The sequence below is a fragment of the Chelonia mydas genome, chromosome 3 (genome assembly GCF_015237465.2).
Source record: "Chelonia mydas isolate rCheMyd1 chromosome 3, rCheMyd1.pri.v2, whole genome shotgun sequence".
NCBI classification, from domain to species: Eukaryota; Metazoa; Chordata; order Testudines; family Cheloniidae; genus Chelonia; species Chelonia mydas.
This window is the reverse complement of record NC_057851.1, coordinates 128,859,678-128,875,485: the sequence shown is the minus strand read 5'-3', so window position 1 is coordinate 128,875,485 and position 15,808 is coordinate 128,859,678. Positions and strand designations below refer to the sequence as shown.

At 45.8% G+C, this 15,808-nt stretch overlaps 2 protein-coding genes across 7 annotated transcripts in view; one reads left to right on the top strand and one right to left on the bottom strand.

Annotated features, from left to right (window-relative positions):
- Window positions 1–14,631, bottom strand: part of MAP3K21 (mitogen-activated protein kinase kinase kinase 21) — a 68,408-nt gene extending 53,777 nt beyond the window's left edge. For 3 of the 5 annotated variants that reach the window (XM_037895259.2, XM_043543303.1, XM_043543304.1), the window contains exon 1: window positions 7,435–8,577. In XM_037895259.2, coding sequence (XP_037751187.1) covers window positions 7,435–8,245 — 811 coding nt within the window. In that variant the 5' untranslated portion in view covers window positions 8,246–8,577. Of the gene's footprint in view, window positions 1–7,434; window positions 8,578–9,889; window positions 10,161–13,720; window positions 13,852–14,524 lie in introns of those variants that run through there. The other 2 variants (XM_043543305.1, XM_037895260.2) reach the window with 2 other exon arrangements.
- Window positions 14,632–15,245: 614 nt separating this feature from the next.
- PCNX2 (pecanex 2) overlaps window positions 15,246–15,808 on the top strand; it is a 222,877-nt gene continuing 222,314 nt past the window's right edge. For both annotated transcript variants that reach the window (XM_043543302.1, XM_043543301.1), the window contains exon 1: window positions 15,246–15,626. In XM_043543302.1, coding sequence (XP_043399237.1) covers window positions 15,354–15,626 — 273 coding nt within the window. In that variant the 5' untranslated portion in view covers window positions 15,246–15,353. The remainder of the gene's footprint in view (window positions 15,627–15,808) is intronic.

Below are 15,808 nucleotides of genomic sequence, written 5' to 3'. Positions count from 1 at the left end.
AACCAGAACATTATTCACTCTTTAGAAGGTTAAGGACTTTATACACAAACACTATATTGCATAGAACCAATAGAATAGGTATATTTCCAAGAGATAGTCACTGTATGAAAAAAAACACATTAAACAAGCTACTGTGATTTTTACTTTAAAAACATGTTGCAACAAGTCATCCAACTGCAGATTAGAATTACTAGTTTCTATAAACTACTTTACCCACTGCAATCTAGACATATACGTTGCTACATGTAGCAGGCAAGTTTATCTCCAAACAAACAAGACTTTCTGGACAAACTCAAAAAATGCACAAAAAATACAATGTCCATCCTACTTAGGCACAACTGGTAAAGTGCAATATGTTTATGCTGTAATGTGTTCTTTGGTGGTTTGGAAAAGCCAATGGGTCTAATTTTTAGTGGTGCTCCCATACACAAACATGGGAATGGCAGGTGCTCAGAACCTTGGGGCAGGGGGTGGAGGAGGGGAGAATCAAGACCTTGATGTGAGAGTACACTAAACCATGAAAAAAGATCCTTGAGAACAGTACAAAAGAAAAAACAAAAAGAAATACAAGATAAGAAACTCAAAGAAGTGACCTAATTTTACAAAAGATACATAGATAAAAAAATTGGCACACCCATGCCATTGAATTAAAACAAACCCTATTCCCTTAGGAAAGGCTTACTTTGGAAGTCATTAGGGAGAGATGACACCAACTAGAATTTGCAAGTATTGTTCTATGCTAGCATAGCATTCTGAAAAGTTTGCTGCAAGATGGACAGCAATACTATTACCGTCCACTTACATATCTCCCTTTTTCCACAGATCTCAAAGCACTTCAAGATGGGCAAGCATTACCCCCATGTTACAGATTGGGAAACTGAGGGACAGAGAATTCAAGCCGCTATGGCTAAACTAAGGCTTCAGGCAGAGAGAGTATTCTTTACTGTTTTAACAGCTTCCTAACTATGGCAAGGCTTGGCCTAGAAATTCCAAGTTAGTTTTAATCTTTTCTCATTGGCCACGACTGGTGCCATTACATAGGGGGTTTTTTTGGGGGTGCGGAGGGGAGAAGAGGAAGGAAAAGCAGGAGCTCTCTGGTTGGACATATTTACTTAAAAGAATTTACCAATTTCATTATTTGCCACCCATTTGGGTTTATTCTTAGGCAAAAACAGTTAACCTGAAGTTAAGGCTAAAAAAACAAAACAAAAAACTCTCTCTCAAGTCCACCGAAAACAAACAAAACCAACCAACCAACCCTGGAAGTGTTTTGCATATTTTTTAAAGTAAACTTACGCTAGAAAGCCTGGAAATTGCAAATTAAGGATTCACCACAATAAAAAAAACATACAAAACAACATTTGTAATCCTTGTGGATTTGTTAACGCTGCAGGTCTCTCTCTCTCTCTCCCCTCCCAACTCTCACAGGCAAGGGAGATCACATGAAAACATAGACCCACATCACCCAGGGACTCCAGGATGGAAACCGTCCCCAAAGTTTTCTGAATGAAGCCATGGGTTTGTCTCTAATTGTCACACTAAGGAGAGCTCACTGTTTTGAAAAGTATAGCCCATATAGATTAATCTCAGACCTATCATAGCCTATCAAAAGCCAAGAATTTTTCTCCATAAAGAGAGGACAGAGAAAGAAAAGCTGAAAAGAAACAATCTGGAGTTCAGAGGGTTGAAAAGAAGCTCGAGGGGAACAGAGGTGTCTGCAAGATTTCAGTATCATCTTCTGACTAGAATAACCTTTTTCCTCTCTCGGTTATTTTAATGGTACACTCCACCATAATTTGAGTGGTCCTGCTGGGAAGGACCTCAGAGAAACTCTAGGAAAGAGATTGTTTGATTTTTGCTTTCCTCATATGCAACAGGGATCCTACCTCAGCCAGGAGCAAGGCAACAAGAGTGATTTGGTTAACAGCTGACAGCAGTTTAATCAGAGCAGGCTCTGCAGCCCCACCAGTACCCTCCCTGGTTCCTGAGGCACCTCTGTCCTACTGTCTTGGACACCTTCTCACTATCCCTTTCTGGTGCCTCTTAGCCATGGCAACAAGCCCTTCAATATCTCTAAAACAGCCAACCTCTGTGCATTTTGGGGTGGGGGATGGAGGGAGATCCTCAGCATATTCGACAAACAGCATTCAATGCATGTGTGAGAATGCTATTTGTATGGGTATTATAGTGTTAATCTATTTATATAACATTTGTTTATTCAGCTTTTAAAAACAGTTTCCTATTTTCAGTTTTGCTATTCCCTTCTTAATTTAAATAAAGCCACATCTGGTAGACTGTCCACTTTCTGTGATTTCACTGTTCACTTTGTGTGTGTGATTCCTTTAAATTATAAGCTACTCTGAGTTTCCATGGAAAGTTTCCTGCAGGTACTAACACCTACGCTCAGGATGTGGAACTTGTTTTTTCCAGCTGGAGGCACTGAATGTTCTAAAACCAGTTACTGGAATTAAACTAGCATTTGGAAGGTGCAGGCCAATACGTGTTCGCTAACATGCAGTATAGAATCCTAATCTAGACAAGGCCCTGGAAAGTCTGCCAACGGCTCCAGTAAACCCAAATCTCCCTAGCCCTCTCATTTAATTTGGGGCCCTTGTTCAGAAATAAGTGGTTTGATTCTCTTTAAAGAGAGTTAAATATTTTAAAGAGACTTAAATATTTAAAAAAAAAACAAACAGTTCTGGTCACCTAAACACCCTTGACTCTTTCTTCAGTATTATAAAACTGTTAACCAGAAACTCTTCGATAAACATTCAACCATCAGTTTCATGAAGTCAAACAGCAACAATAAGACAATACATTACTTTAATATTAACAAACCCAAATGATAGTTAAAGACGACTTGAGTGTCTGATTGGTTTCAGGTTGTACCCCAAGGTCACAATTAAGGATGTACAGGTAAGTAATTGCACAGTTTTGAACATTTTCTTTTTCTTCAAGTAGAACTTGAATTTATAATTTCTCAACTTCTTTATGTTTTGAGAAACTACAATGATTTCTTCAGGATTTTTTAAGCACATGTATCAGATAGAGACAGGTAAAGTCCTCCTTTCAATCTTGATTCTATGTTTTTTTTGCCTTGGAATTTCTTTAGATTAATACCAAAGTTTGGAATTGCTTAGCGCCAAGAGACCCTGCAAGCCACTCAGAGTTGGGAAGGAACATGGTCCATACCACCTCTCCCTTCATTACTACAGTCGATGTGGGTCATGACGACTGCAACATATACAATGCATACATGTACATTTATAAGTGTTACTTCTATATTTAAAAGGTAAAAATGTGTTATTTAAAAGTGGACATATCTTTGTTATGTATTTTTGTGATGACACCTTTAAGTGTGAAAGAGGGGACATGGGAGAGCACAGCTGTGTGCACCTCTCCCACCTCCTCCCCCCAGCTAAAAGCAGAGTGTACCCCTTTACTCATGCTTCTGGGAGCTCAGCTTCCTGAGAATATCCTCTCCTTCTGTTTCTTCACAAGTTGCATGAAACAAGAACACACCAAATAAGAGATGGATCCTATGTAGAGAGTTTACGGTGCTCAGAGCCTTCCTGCATGAAACAGTACTGATATCTGCTAGATAAATCTGTCAGGTAAGTCCTAACTACTTTTTTCTCAGAACAAGTGAAACTGACAGGCAACACATTCAAAACAGGCAAGAGGAAACAAACGTGTCCCCCACCGCCATCTCCCAAATCTACATTTGCCTCCTTTATTCCATCCCTCCCCACTCCCCACACACACAAAGAGTTTTCTCCCTGCTAGTTTTCTCTTTCTCCACGTGGATGGAAAATGACAGATCCTGGCACTTCCCAACTTTTCTTCTCATCTGGGGATAAAGAAAGTACATGCCACTGGCTTCCCTTCCCATGGACTCTGGTTTGGGGAAGATTACACAAAGCTAGTTTGCTTTTACACTCATCATTCTGCAAAACATCTCATTGCTCTCAGTGTTGCTGCCCTGGTCAGCCAGGATTTTCTTCTCTGTTATGTCCTAGTTTGGCAGCTGTGAGATAGTACTACTATAAGGTCCCAAGGCTGTCCAGGAGTCCCAAACTACATTAGATGACTTAGGAGGGGACAATATGCTTGTTTGGGCATATTTCACGTGTGGACTGCGGTTGTTAATGCTAAGTTATTAACACCCTGCACTAGGTAGGGATAGGTCAGGGAGTCTTGAGCCAGTTTCTGCTCCCACTGAGGAAAATAGTACAAAATCAAATCAATAAATAATTCACCGCCCCCCCCCACCAAAAAAACCCTCTTATCTGAATAGAGTAGAATCCAACCCTTGAGTCTGATGGACCAATTGTTAGATAAGAGGATGCTATCGAAGTGGAGGAAAATTTCAGATTCAGGTAATCCATTTCATTAATATATTTCAAAACAACAAGTACACACTAGTACAATAAATGAGTACCTAGATACACTCCCAGGCTGTGCTACATTAATTTTTTCCCCAAACTATGAGACAACTCAAAGTTTTTAGATGCCTTTCATAATCTTCCCCCTTCTTAATCTGTGTATAGACCTAGCACTGGCAGACAGAATGCAGTGATTGACCATTTCCTTCTGGTAGACCGAATGTCCATGCTGGTATTATTAGATCACCTACTTTTGATACCATTGATCACAAGATGCCGTTGAGTAGCCTGCAGACTTTGGCAAGAGTGATGAGCTGCCCTTCAGCAGGGTTTCTTTTTTTTTTTTGGCAACATCGCAACAGGTAGTTATGGGCAACTGATCCTTTTCCCAAAGGACTCAAGTGCATGGAGCTGCAGTGTAGTATTCTACCCACCCCCCATATTAAACATGTATATGGGGCCATTAGGAGAGTACTAAGCATAGGGGGTGGTGTTTTCACTATGCTGATCACATCCAACTCAGATGATGACATGGTGCTGAGTCTCAACCGTGTCTCACTGAGATTAAGATTAGGTGAGAATGAGCTGGTTGAAGCTCAACCCATACAAGACAGAAATGATGATGGTGGGTTGGGAGAAGCAACCAGAAAGGATTCCAGAGGTTACATCAACACTTATTACTGAGGAAGTGCATCCACCAGCACTAGAGTTCACAACCTGGTGGAGATCTTAGGACCTCCCCCAGCTCGTGTTATAACTGTAATCCAGTCAACTTTTTAACAACTACACCTGGCCAGAATGTTGTGACCTCTTTCAGATGTGGACCTTGCAATCTAGCTATGCCTTTGTCACCTTAAAATGTCTAATCTATTCCAGTGCCCTCTGCATAGGGCTAAAACTTAAAACCATTGAAACAGACTGAAGATGCAACAGCTCACTCATTAAATGTGGCATGATATAGGCTGCCTATTGTTCTTTTAATAGAGTTTAAGGTGTTGGCTATGACCTATAAAACCCTAAACAGCCTACTGGAGAAACCACTTCACTCCTTGTGACATACCACAGCAGCTGCAGTCAGTGGAAGCACTGAAGCTGGATCCCCTTTGTTAAGCCAGGAGGCGGCTACCAGTGGAGTGTTCTCAGGGAGGGTCCCAGGACTCTAAACTTGCTCCCCATCTTGGGCCAAAACAACCCGAAGTTGATGACCTTCTAGGTACACTGCAAAAGTCTTGGTTCGGTAGGTCTTTTAGAGAAAGATGAGGGTATGTTCCTGGGTATGATTTGGGTACATAGACTTTTCTGATGCTTTTCCATTTTCATTGTTTGTTAGTTGAAGTAAATTGTTACTTCTGTATGATTATTTAAAGCTGTTGACTGATTAACTATTTTTACATTGGTATTAATGCTGATGGGTGGTTATTTTAAGTATTTTTGTCAGGGTGCTCAGAGCTTTTATATGGATGTTTTTATAATGTTAAATCTAAACAAAATAATGTTAAAATTTATCACCACTGGTTGCAACACGAATAGTGTGGACAAGATGCCAACAGCCACTAACATTTTAATCACTCTGTTCAGAGCAAGTCTAAACAGTGTAAAAAATATCAGTAGCTGCCAACCTCTTGTCTGCAAGAAAACTCCCATCACTAACCCCCTCTGGTGAAACTACCAGTGTGAAATATGAGAGAGAAAAAAGGCTAGCATAGACAGAGCCCCAAAAACTTAAAATGACATTAACCACAAGACCATAGCTTTTCACCATTAGATCACTAATTAAAATAAGTTCCAGGATTGTAACAACTAAGTGTTGTTGGTGTAAATCCAGTTTCTAGGGGACCAGCGCTCACAAAACAAAAGGATCTAAAATATTAACAATTTTAGCAACTCCTGCAGAGAGACCAATAATTCACTAGGCATAAAAACTGAGCTCCCTCTGACTCCTTCAGGTGGTTGTCCATATTAAGAGCAGAGGAACTTCTACTGCCACTATCTCACTGGCTTTTTTGAAATGAAAACACTAGAATCTCCATGTCCATTAATCTGACACCATTCATCAGCACTAAATCATATTAACAAAAAAAGTAGGATAGAAGTCATAAGTATCATGTGACAATCGCCATCATTAAATCTTTCATTAATAGAAAAATAGGGTTGGGGGGGAACAAAGGAGAGACTATGAAAAATATATTTTTATTGTGAAGTCTTTTATAACTACAGAACAGACCAGGAAGAAAGTATATTATGTCTGCTATTTTACTCAGGTTTTTTTTTTTTCCCCCAAAGTTTCTGTCGAGGAAGATAGGACTTTGCTCTGTGTGTTACAATTAGGTATATAAACTCTGTGCTAATTTTTAACAGAGTTTTTACCTAATTAGTGATATGGTTGGCTTACATATCCCATGACTGGTCAGTAACCAAGACAACTAACCAACCATGTCACTCTTGCCAGAAGCTCCCACTGGCACAAGACTGTCTTCCAGTAAGCAAATAAAAACACTTATTTCAATATAGCACTCCCTAATGGTGTCAGTTTATGGTTTTAATGGGTCCTCCTCCTTTCTAACTCTCTGTATAGAAGGATATCCCCAAATGCAGGATCTACTCGGAGAGGGGAGGACATGTTATGCCTCACTGGGGTACCACCACAGGATAGCTGCCCGGATTTTCCCAGAAAACAATATAATGTAACCTATGCAGTGTGGTGGGTGCAGATAAACCAACTTATTGCGATGGTGTTGGTGTGTGGACACAAACTGAACTTGTAGCCAGTTAAGACCAACATGCCTAACTGGTTACAAAAAGTCACAATTACAGATGTAATGTGTAGCAGTCAAAGTCTCATGTGTTAGCTCCTTCATTCAAACTGTCCACATGCAGCAGCTTGTGACAAGTGTATCACTCCAACAGGCCATGTCCCTCTCACTCCATAAATCTGATTTATACAGCAACCTCCTCTCTTTTGCTGATCATAATAAAAAACATGGTTACAACACACCAAAGCCATTGAGTTTTCAGAGAGTATTTTAACTAAGTCATGCAGAAGACTTACTATTGCTCGATTTGAGGTCTCGGTGTAGGATGGGGACGATGGCTTCCTCGTGCAGGTAGAGCATCCCGCGGGCTATCTGTACTGCCCAATTCACCAGGATGTGCGGAGGTACACGGCGGCCCCAGCGGCTTCCCCCGCCGGTGGTAGCTGCCCCTGCTAGGGCTCGATTGAGGGAGCCCCCCCGAGCAAACTCCATCACCAGGCAGAGGTTGGGCTCCCGCAGGCAGACGCCGTGCAGCTCGATGATGTTGGGATGCTTCAACATGGAGAACAGCTTGGCTTCCTGCCTCACGCTCTCGGCTGTGGCCATGATGTCTTCATCGGGGTCCTGCCGGGCCGCTTTCACCGCCACTTCCTGGCCCCTCCAGGTGGCACGATACACTTTGCCGAAACCCCCCACACCAATAATCTCCTGGAGCTCCAGATGCTGGAAGTCAATCTGGGCCAGGGAGCCTGGCTGGTCTCCCCCGTCCCCGGCCCGCCAGTCCTGCGGAGCCGGGCTCGGGGCCGGGCGCCCGCCCTTCTCCGGCTGCCGGTGCTGGGGCGGGTACCGGCCCGGCTGGTAAGTCACATAGTTGGCCGGGAAGATGCCGAGGCGGTGGCGGATTTTGCCCGCCCACCAGCCATCGTCCCCCGAGACGGCCGCATCCTTGGACAGCACCTCGACCACGTCGCCCCGCCGCAGGCTCAGCTCGTCCTCCCCGCTCGCCTCGTAGTCGTACAGCGCGGTCCAGAGCGGGCAGGACGCGCCGCCGCCGCCCGCCGAGGAGCCCTCGGCCGCCACCGCCGCCCCGGAGCCCAGCAGAGCCATGGCAGGGGCCGGGGCACGGGCCGCAGCCGCCTCAGCCGCGGCATCCGGGAGAGCCGGGGGCGCCGCCGGGGACGCTCATCCTCACCTGCCGCGTTACCCGCACCTGCCGCCGGGGTGGGGCGGGCCCGGCTGAGCGGCCGGGGGCGACCCACAGGTAACGCGGCCAAGCCCGCGGGGGGCAGCGGGGCAGGGGCAGGGGCAGGCCCAGGCCGGTCTCTGCTCCGCCTCTGCCCGCAGCTTCATGGGGCCAGTACCGGCCGCGCCGCCCCGGCCCGAGCTGCTCCAGACACCCAGCCCAACGGGGCCGACCTCCGCCCTCGGCCGCGCCGGATTGGCCAGCCGGGGACACGTGATCCACAGAGAGCGGCGCGGGGAGGGTCAAAGGCAGGTGCAGGTGCCCTGCCTGCTTCCCGCACAGACAGGCTGCCGGGCCAGCGCTGCTGCGGCGGGGGGGCAGGCCCCCACTGCGAGTGGGTCAGGCCAGCCGCGCCAGGACAGCGGTAGGGTGGGTGGGAAGGTGTTAGTAGAACACACAGCAAACTCCTCCAGCCCTGGGGGAGAGGCTTGGCAAACACGCTCCATTTAAACCAAGCGGAGGAGGGACTCTCCCACCCCGCGAGAGAGAGAGACTAGGCAAGCCTGGGCACAGCGGTGCCAAGGCTTGAGTAAGGCGGCAGAGGGGAGCGCTAGTAGGTAAGTTAGGCTCTGTCCGCACTGCTTTCTTCCCTCCCACCACTTACAACTTCTCCTCATTGCTCCCGCTTGTTGCGGACCTTTAGTGCAGACAATTTGCATTTTAAAGTTTAACGATGGCGTCATCTACATCTACTCAGACTAGCTCTAGCCAACATGGTGGTTAAAATGCTGGCAACTGTCCGTTCGTGGTCTACACTAGCACTCCCACCATTGTTACCTATGGTAAGAAAGTGTAGTGAAAAAATGTTGTAGACAAGGCGATCAGGGAAGAGATTAAGGAAAAGAGAAGGAAACTGGAGGAAAAATAATGCAAATTATAATGATGCAAATCAGACAGCACATACAGGAGAAGAGTCAAAAAACTGGAGTGAAGGAATAGTGGGCAAAGGTGGAGAAAGAAAAGGCATTCTAGTATTAAAATACATTAAAAATAGCAAGACAAGTACAACACACAATCTTGTAAGTAACCCATAACATTCTTCTGTAACTGTGCTGAATTTAACAGAGCTGTTGCAGTACCTCAGAGACTAGTACCCCTCTTCCAAATTAAAAAGGATCTTTCAGACCTACTATTATGGCTCCCACTGGAGAAGGTCAACAAAAGTTCACTCTCCCCAAATACTGGGGCGCTGTGTAGATCATACCTTTTAAAGAGAGTTGATAACTTGTACACCTGACATGTTAAGTAGTGAAGTCCCTATAGGTTGTAGCATCTGGTGGATTCCAATAAGTACTCAGACACACAGCTCAGGCAATACAGTTTACTCAGGGAAAAAAAACTGGATATATATCAGTGGTTTTAAAAGGTACAACTGATAAAAGAACGGTTCCAAATTTGGCTAGTAGAGGGCAGCCTCTAAGAGGATAGGGTCCCTCAGGCCTACTGTCTAAGGTGTGCTCTCTGGTCCTTTAATCTATTAGCCAATAAAGTAGCCTTGTTGATCCCACCTGCCAGGTTTCAGTTCCACAGGAAGGGGGCTCCACATTGTCCTCCTGCACCAGCGTAGCAGATCTTACTAGCAGGCTGCTCCACATGTGGACAACAGCCTAAGCCACACCTCACAGGTCCTCTTCCCTCTGGGCCCAATTGCCAGTCAGATCCACTGACTTCTTCCCTAAGATGATCCAGATAAAGATGATTTACTTATCTGCCACCATTTATTAAAAGTCACCATCTCTTTTAGTGCCTGATGGGCAACCCCAGCACTCTTGTACAGTTCTGTAGAAAGAAAATAAGGTTGTAGATAATGTTTTATTAAAATAACTTATTTTTTAAAAGTCAAATGATCAAAAATCAGTTAACCCTTTCCTTTAATATAAGGAAAAGCTGCCATTCATGGAGTGTTAAGAATATATCCTTCATCTGCATATTTGTTTGGTATTATACAAGCTACAAAATGTAATAGAAACATTCAGCCATATGAGCAAATTCCATACTATATTTTATCTAGTATCTATCAGAAGCCACAATGACTGATAAACTGTGGAATGTTTCAGAGTGGTAGCTGTGTTAGTCTGTATCAGTTAAAAGAACGAGGAGTACTTGTGGCACCTTAGAAACTAACAAATTTATTTGAGCATAAGCTTTCGTGGGCTTAGATGTGGGGACCTGCATGAAAGACCCCCTAAGCTTATTCTTACCAGCTTAGGTTAAACCCTGCCACCACCAAAGTGTCTAACAATAATAACAGGGGAAGTGCTCACTTGGAAACGTCTCCCACCCAAAATATCCCCCCAAGCACTACACCCCCTTTCCTGGGGAAGGCTTGATAAAAATCCTCACCAATTTGCATAGGTGAACACAGACCCAAACCCTTGGATCTTAAGAACAATGAAAAGCAATCAGGTTCTTAAAAGAAGAATTTTAATTAAAGAAAAAGTAAAAGAATCACCTCTAAAATCAGGATGGTAAATACCTTACAGGGTAATCAGATTCAAAACAGAGAATCCGTCTAGGCAAAACCTTAAGGTACTAAAAGACACAAAAACAGGACTTTCCATTCCATTCAACACAACTTATTTTATCAGCCATTTAAACAAAACAGAATCTAACGCATACCTAACTAGATTGCTTACTAACTCTTCACAGGAGTTCTGACCTGCATTCCTGCTCTGGTCCTGGCAAAAGCAACACACAGACAGAGAGAGCCTTTGTTTCCCCCCTCCAGCTTTGAAAGTATCTTGTCTCCTCATTGGTTATTTTGGTCAGGTGCCAGTGAGGTTATCTTAGCTTCTTAACCCTTTACAGGTGAAAGGGTTTTTCCTCTGGCCAGGAGGGATTTAAAGGTGTTTACCCTTGCCTTTATATTTATGACAGCTTTCATGGGCTAAAACCCACTTCATCAGATGCATGCAGTATAAAATACAGTAGGAAGACACACACACACACACCACCCCATGAAAAAATGGGTGTTGCCATACCCGCTGTAACGAGAGTGATCAGTTAAGGTGAGTTATTATCAACAGGAGAAAAAAAACCTTTTGTAGTGATCAGGGCCAGCTCTACAGTTTTTGCTGTCCCAAGCAGTGAAAAAAAAACTGCTGCCGCGGATGGCAAAAGGAAGAAGCTGCCGCTGATTTGCTGCTACGGCTGGCGGAACAGAGAAGCTGCCGCCGAATTGCCGCCGTGGCCGGAGGAACTGCCGCCCCTTTCTAACTGCCGCCCCAAGCACCTGCTTTGGAACGCTGGTGCCTGGAGCCGGCCCTGGTAGTGATAATCAGGATGGCCCATTTCCAACAGTTGACAAGAAGGTGTGAGTAACAGTAGGGGGAAAAATAAGCATGGGGAAGTAGTTTTACTTTGTGTAATGACCCATCCACTCCTAGTTTTTATTCAAGCCTAATTTAATGGTGTCCAGTTTGCAAATTAATTCCAATTCAGCAGTGGATGGGTCATTACACAAAGTAAAACTATTTCCCCATGCTTATTTTTCTCCCCTACTGTTACTCACACCTTCTTGTCAACTGTTGGAAACGGGCCATCCTGATTATCACTACAAAAGGTTTGTTTTCTCCTGCTGATAATAGCTCACCTTAACTGATCACTTTCCTTATAGTGGGTATGGCAACACCCATTTTTTCATGTTCTCTGTGTATATATATCTATCTTCCTACTGTATTTTCTACTGCGTGCATCCAATGAAATGGGTTTTAGCCCACGAAAGCTTATGCTCAAATAAATTTGTTAGTCTCTAAGGTGCCACAAGTATGCCTCGTTCTTTAAACTGTGGAATGTTTTTGTCAGGTCAAACAAGGTACTGGTAGCAGTACAATGAAAGAGTTTAAATGTTATTAGTTACGGTTACTATTCCAAACACTTCCCCACTGTGGCACAAATATAAATATTATTAACTAGTAATTTTTCTATAAATATTTTTGTTCTGTGTTTATACAGCACCTAGCACAATGAAGTCCTGATCCACGTGTAGGGGTTGGAAGTGCTATAGTAATATAAATAAATTATATTTAAAAAAATAAAACACATGCATATAAATTCTCTAATGGCTCCCTCTAGTGGATTTTTCTTTAAGCAAATGTAACAGAGTATTCAAGAATTGGAGCTTCTTTTTCTCTTCATCTAGTTTTCTCTATAAGAATAGAAATGCCCAGGTGTCTTATCAGCAATGCTAAATTGATTTTGGAAGATAATATTGTATATCTGCATTGTCATCCTCAGCAAACATCCTTATGAAACATCTCCATTGGTAATTACAAAACCCCTTTTCCAGTGTAAATATATTACATCCAAACCCTCCCCCCCCCCCAAAAAAAACCCCTAAACCTACATTAAAAGAACAATATAGTAGCAAAGTCAAGTGCCCAAAAGTTAGGAAAAACCAAGATTCCTTTACAACCTTAATTCAGCTCTTTGTGCATATGCAGGATGATGCAGTTATTAATTTCAATGACCACATACTATTTTTTCCACAGGAACTGCTCCTTCTTCAGTGGATGGGTAGCTATTCAATACTTGTTTTATCCTCATTGTTCAATGTGTGGCTCCAGGCCTTATTTAATGCACACCATCCATACCCTGGTACTGAATACAGAATTATTATTTTCCTCATGTTTCAGAGTAGCAGCCGTGTTAGTCTGTATTCGCAAAAAGAAAAGGAGTACTTGTGGCAGCTTAGAGACTAACATTTATTTGAGCATAAGTTTTCGTGAGCTACAGCTCACTTTATCTGATATCATCCGATGAAGTAAGCTGTAGCTCACGAAAGCTTATGCTCAAATAAATTTGTTAGTCTCTAAGGTGCCACAAGTACTCCTTTTCTATTTTCCTCATGGCATTTCTATGATATGGTACCCCATGGTATCCAAATTAATGAATTTATCTTCACAATACCACATTTGAGGTTAGGTGTATTATTATTTCCATTTTACAATTGAGGAATTGAGGCACAGGAAGATTAAAGCCAGCATTTTTAAAAATATCCACTAATTTGGGGTGCCCAACTTGAGACACCTAAGTTTTGATTTTTCAGACTAGTTAGTTAGCATTTTAATAGCACTTTATATGGTCAAAGCATAGCTCTAATCAACCTCTGTTACAGTTGTGAGCAGTCGGCATTTCTACAAACCTGGTTCCATGTGTATCATTAAAATGGCATCCAGAAAATGAGGAACACACAGTAACCAACTATGAAATGTTGGTTTAAGTAACTTGCCTACCATCAGGTAGGAACTCTATGCCAGTGGAAGGGATGGAGTTCAGTTCTCCAGGATAGCATTCTATTTCCTTAACCATGAGACCATCCTTTCTCTTCCAGCAATTACCTGCCATATTCACGACCCATCTTCCACCTCCTGCAACAAATGAAGTAGGGGCTCTACAGACATCATCGCTACCCAGCTCTGATTCATTCCCACAGCACAGTCCAACCTGTGCAGTGAACGAGGCAAGAGTTCTGTGGAAAAAAACAGCATGTCATCATATAATTATAGGTTCATGTTATTAAAGACTGTATCATACAGTGCATACACAAGGGGGCTGAATCAAGTTATACCAGGCAACCTTAATTTTAGCACTTCCTACTTTTGAGTAATTAAATTTTCAACCTTGATATTTTCATGTAATTTTTAAAAAAAACCAACTAACTGAAAAAACAGAAATTCTATCATATAGAATCACAATGGTCCCCTACTTGGGTCACAGAAGGGTTCAGACCTTTATATCCATAGTATCACAGACCTCTGCCACAGCTAACGGGTAATTGGTAGTAGCAATATACTGTTATCCTCTATGTGAGCAAGTCACTAGATGAGGAATGGGACACACTTTACCACTGAGTTTCACATCTATTTGTTGGCAGCAATCGAGAGACTGAGGACTCCTGGGTTTACTACTAGGATCTATAGGGGAGTATGCCTCTTTATAGATCCTTCTGCCCCATCCCCAAACCCCATCCCTGTCTCTGTCCTCCTCTGTTCTTATCTGCTCCACATCTCCGCAGATGCTGCACTCCTCCCTTCCACCCTGGCTCCTGTCCTCCTTCCCCCCTCCTTTCCAATCCCCACATCCCAGTTCCTCCCCCCTTCCCCTCTCCTCCTATCTAGCCTCCTACTCCACCCAGCTCTTACCTCTCTCTGCCTCTGCTCCAATCCACCTCCCCCTCTTCACCCTTCAGGAAGGGTGGTGGGGGGAGGGGGCAGGAGGAAAGGCGGTGGGGGCTCGGGGGGCAGCAGGAAGGGCAGTGGGGGCTGGGGGAGGTGGGGGCAGGATGATGGGTGGTGGGTGCTGGGCGGGAGGTCGGGGGCAGGAGGAAGGGTGGTGGGGGCTGGGTGTGAGATGGAGGGCAGGAGATCCGTGGCAGGAGGAAGGGCAGTGGGGGCTGGGGGAGAGGTGGGGGGCAGAAGGAAAGGCGGTGGGGGCTGAGGGTGAGGGAGAGGGGCAGGTGGTGGGTGGCAGGAGGAAGGAGGGTGGGGGCTGGGGGTGAGATGGGGGCAGGAGGACGGGCGGTGGGGGCTGGGGGTGAGATGGGGGCAGGAGGACGGGCGGTGGGGGCTCGGGATGAGGTGGGGGGCAGGAGGACGGGCGGTGGGGGCTCGGGATGAGGTGGGGGGCAGGAGGACGGGCGGTGGGGGCTCGGGATGAGGTGGGGAGCAGGAGGAAGGGGAGTGGGGCTCGGGATGAGGTGGTGGGCAGGAGGAAGGGCGGTGGGGGCTGGGGGTGAGGGGCAGGAGGTGGGGACAGGAGGAAGGGGAGTGGGGCTGGGGATGAGGTGGGGGGCAGGAGGAAGGGCGGTGGGGGCGTGGGAAGAAGCAGGTGCTTAAGGACTGTGGCGGGGATCCTGGAGGAGAGGGATGGGGATGGGGATGAGGGGGAGCAGGAGGAGGGAGGTTGCTGGGTCCTTTTCCTCCGGCCGCTAGGGGGCGGGATGGGGGTTTCTCGGCGGCGGCGGCCCGGAGCATGATGGGAGAATCCCCCAGCATCCAGCATGGCGGCTGCAGCGCCCGGCGCCGGGAGGAGCCGCAGCGGCTGCGGCAGCCGCAGGAGCCGGTGCAGGGGCGGGTGAGGCGGCGGGCGGCGATGGTGTCCCAGGCGGTGCAGCTGCTGCGGCAGGGCGTGTGGGCGGCGCTGACCGGCGGCTGGTACCACGACCCGCAGCAGAGCAAGTTCACCAACAGCTGCCACCTCTATCTGTGGCTCTTCCTGCTGGCGCTGCCGCTGGCGCTGCACCTGGTGAGGGGCGAGCCCGGCCCGGGCGGCGCGCGGAGGGGAGCGGGGCCCGGGGAGACCCGGGCACGGGGTGGGGGTGGGGATAGGGGGGAGCCGGGCTCTGCCTCTGCGGGGAGGGGGCACAGGCCATGGAGAAGGTGGGCGGAGGCGGCAGGGCTGAGAGGCGGTCATGGGGACACAGGCCA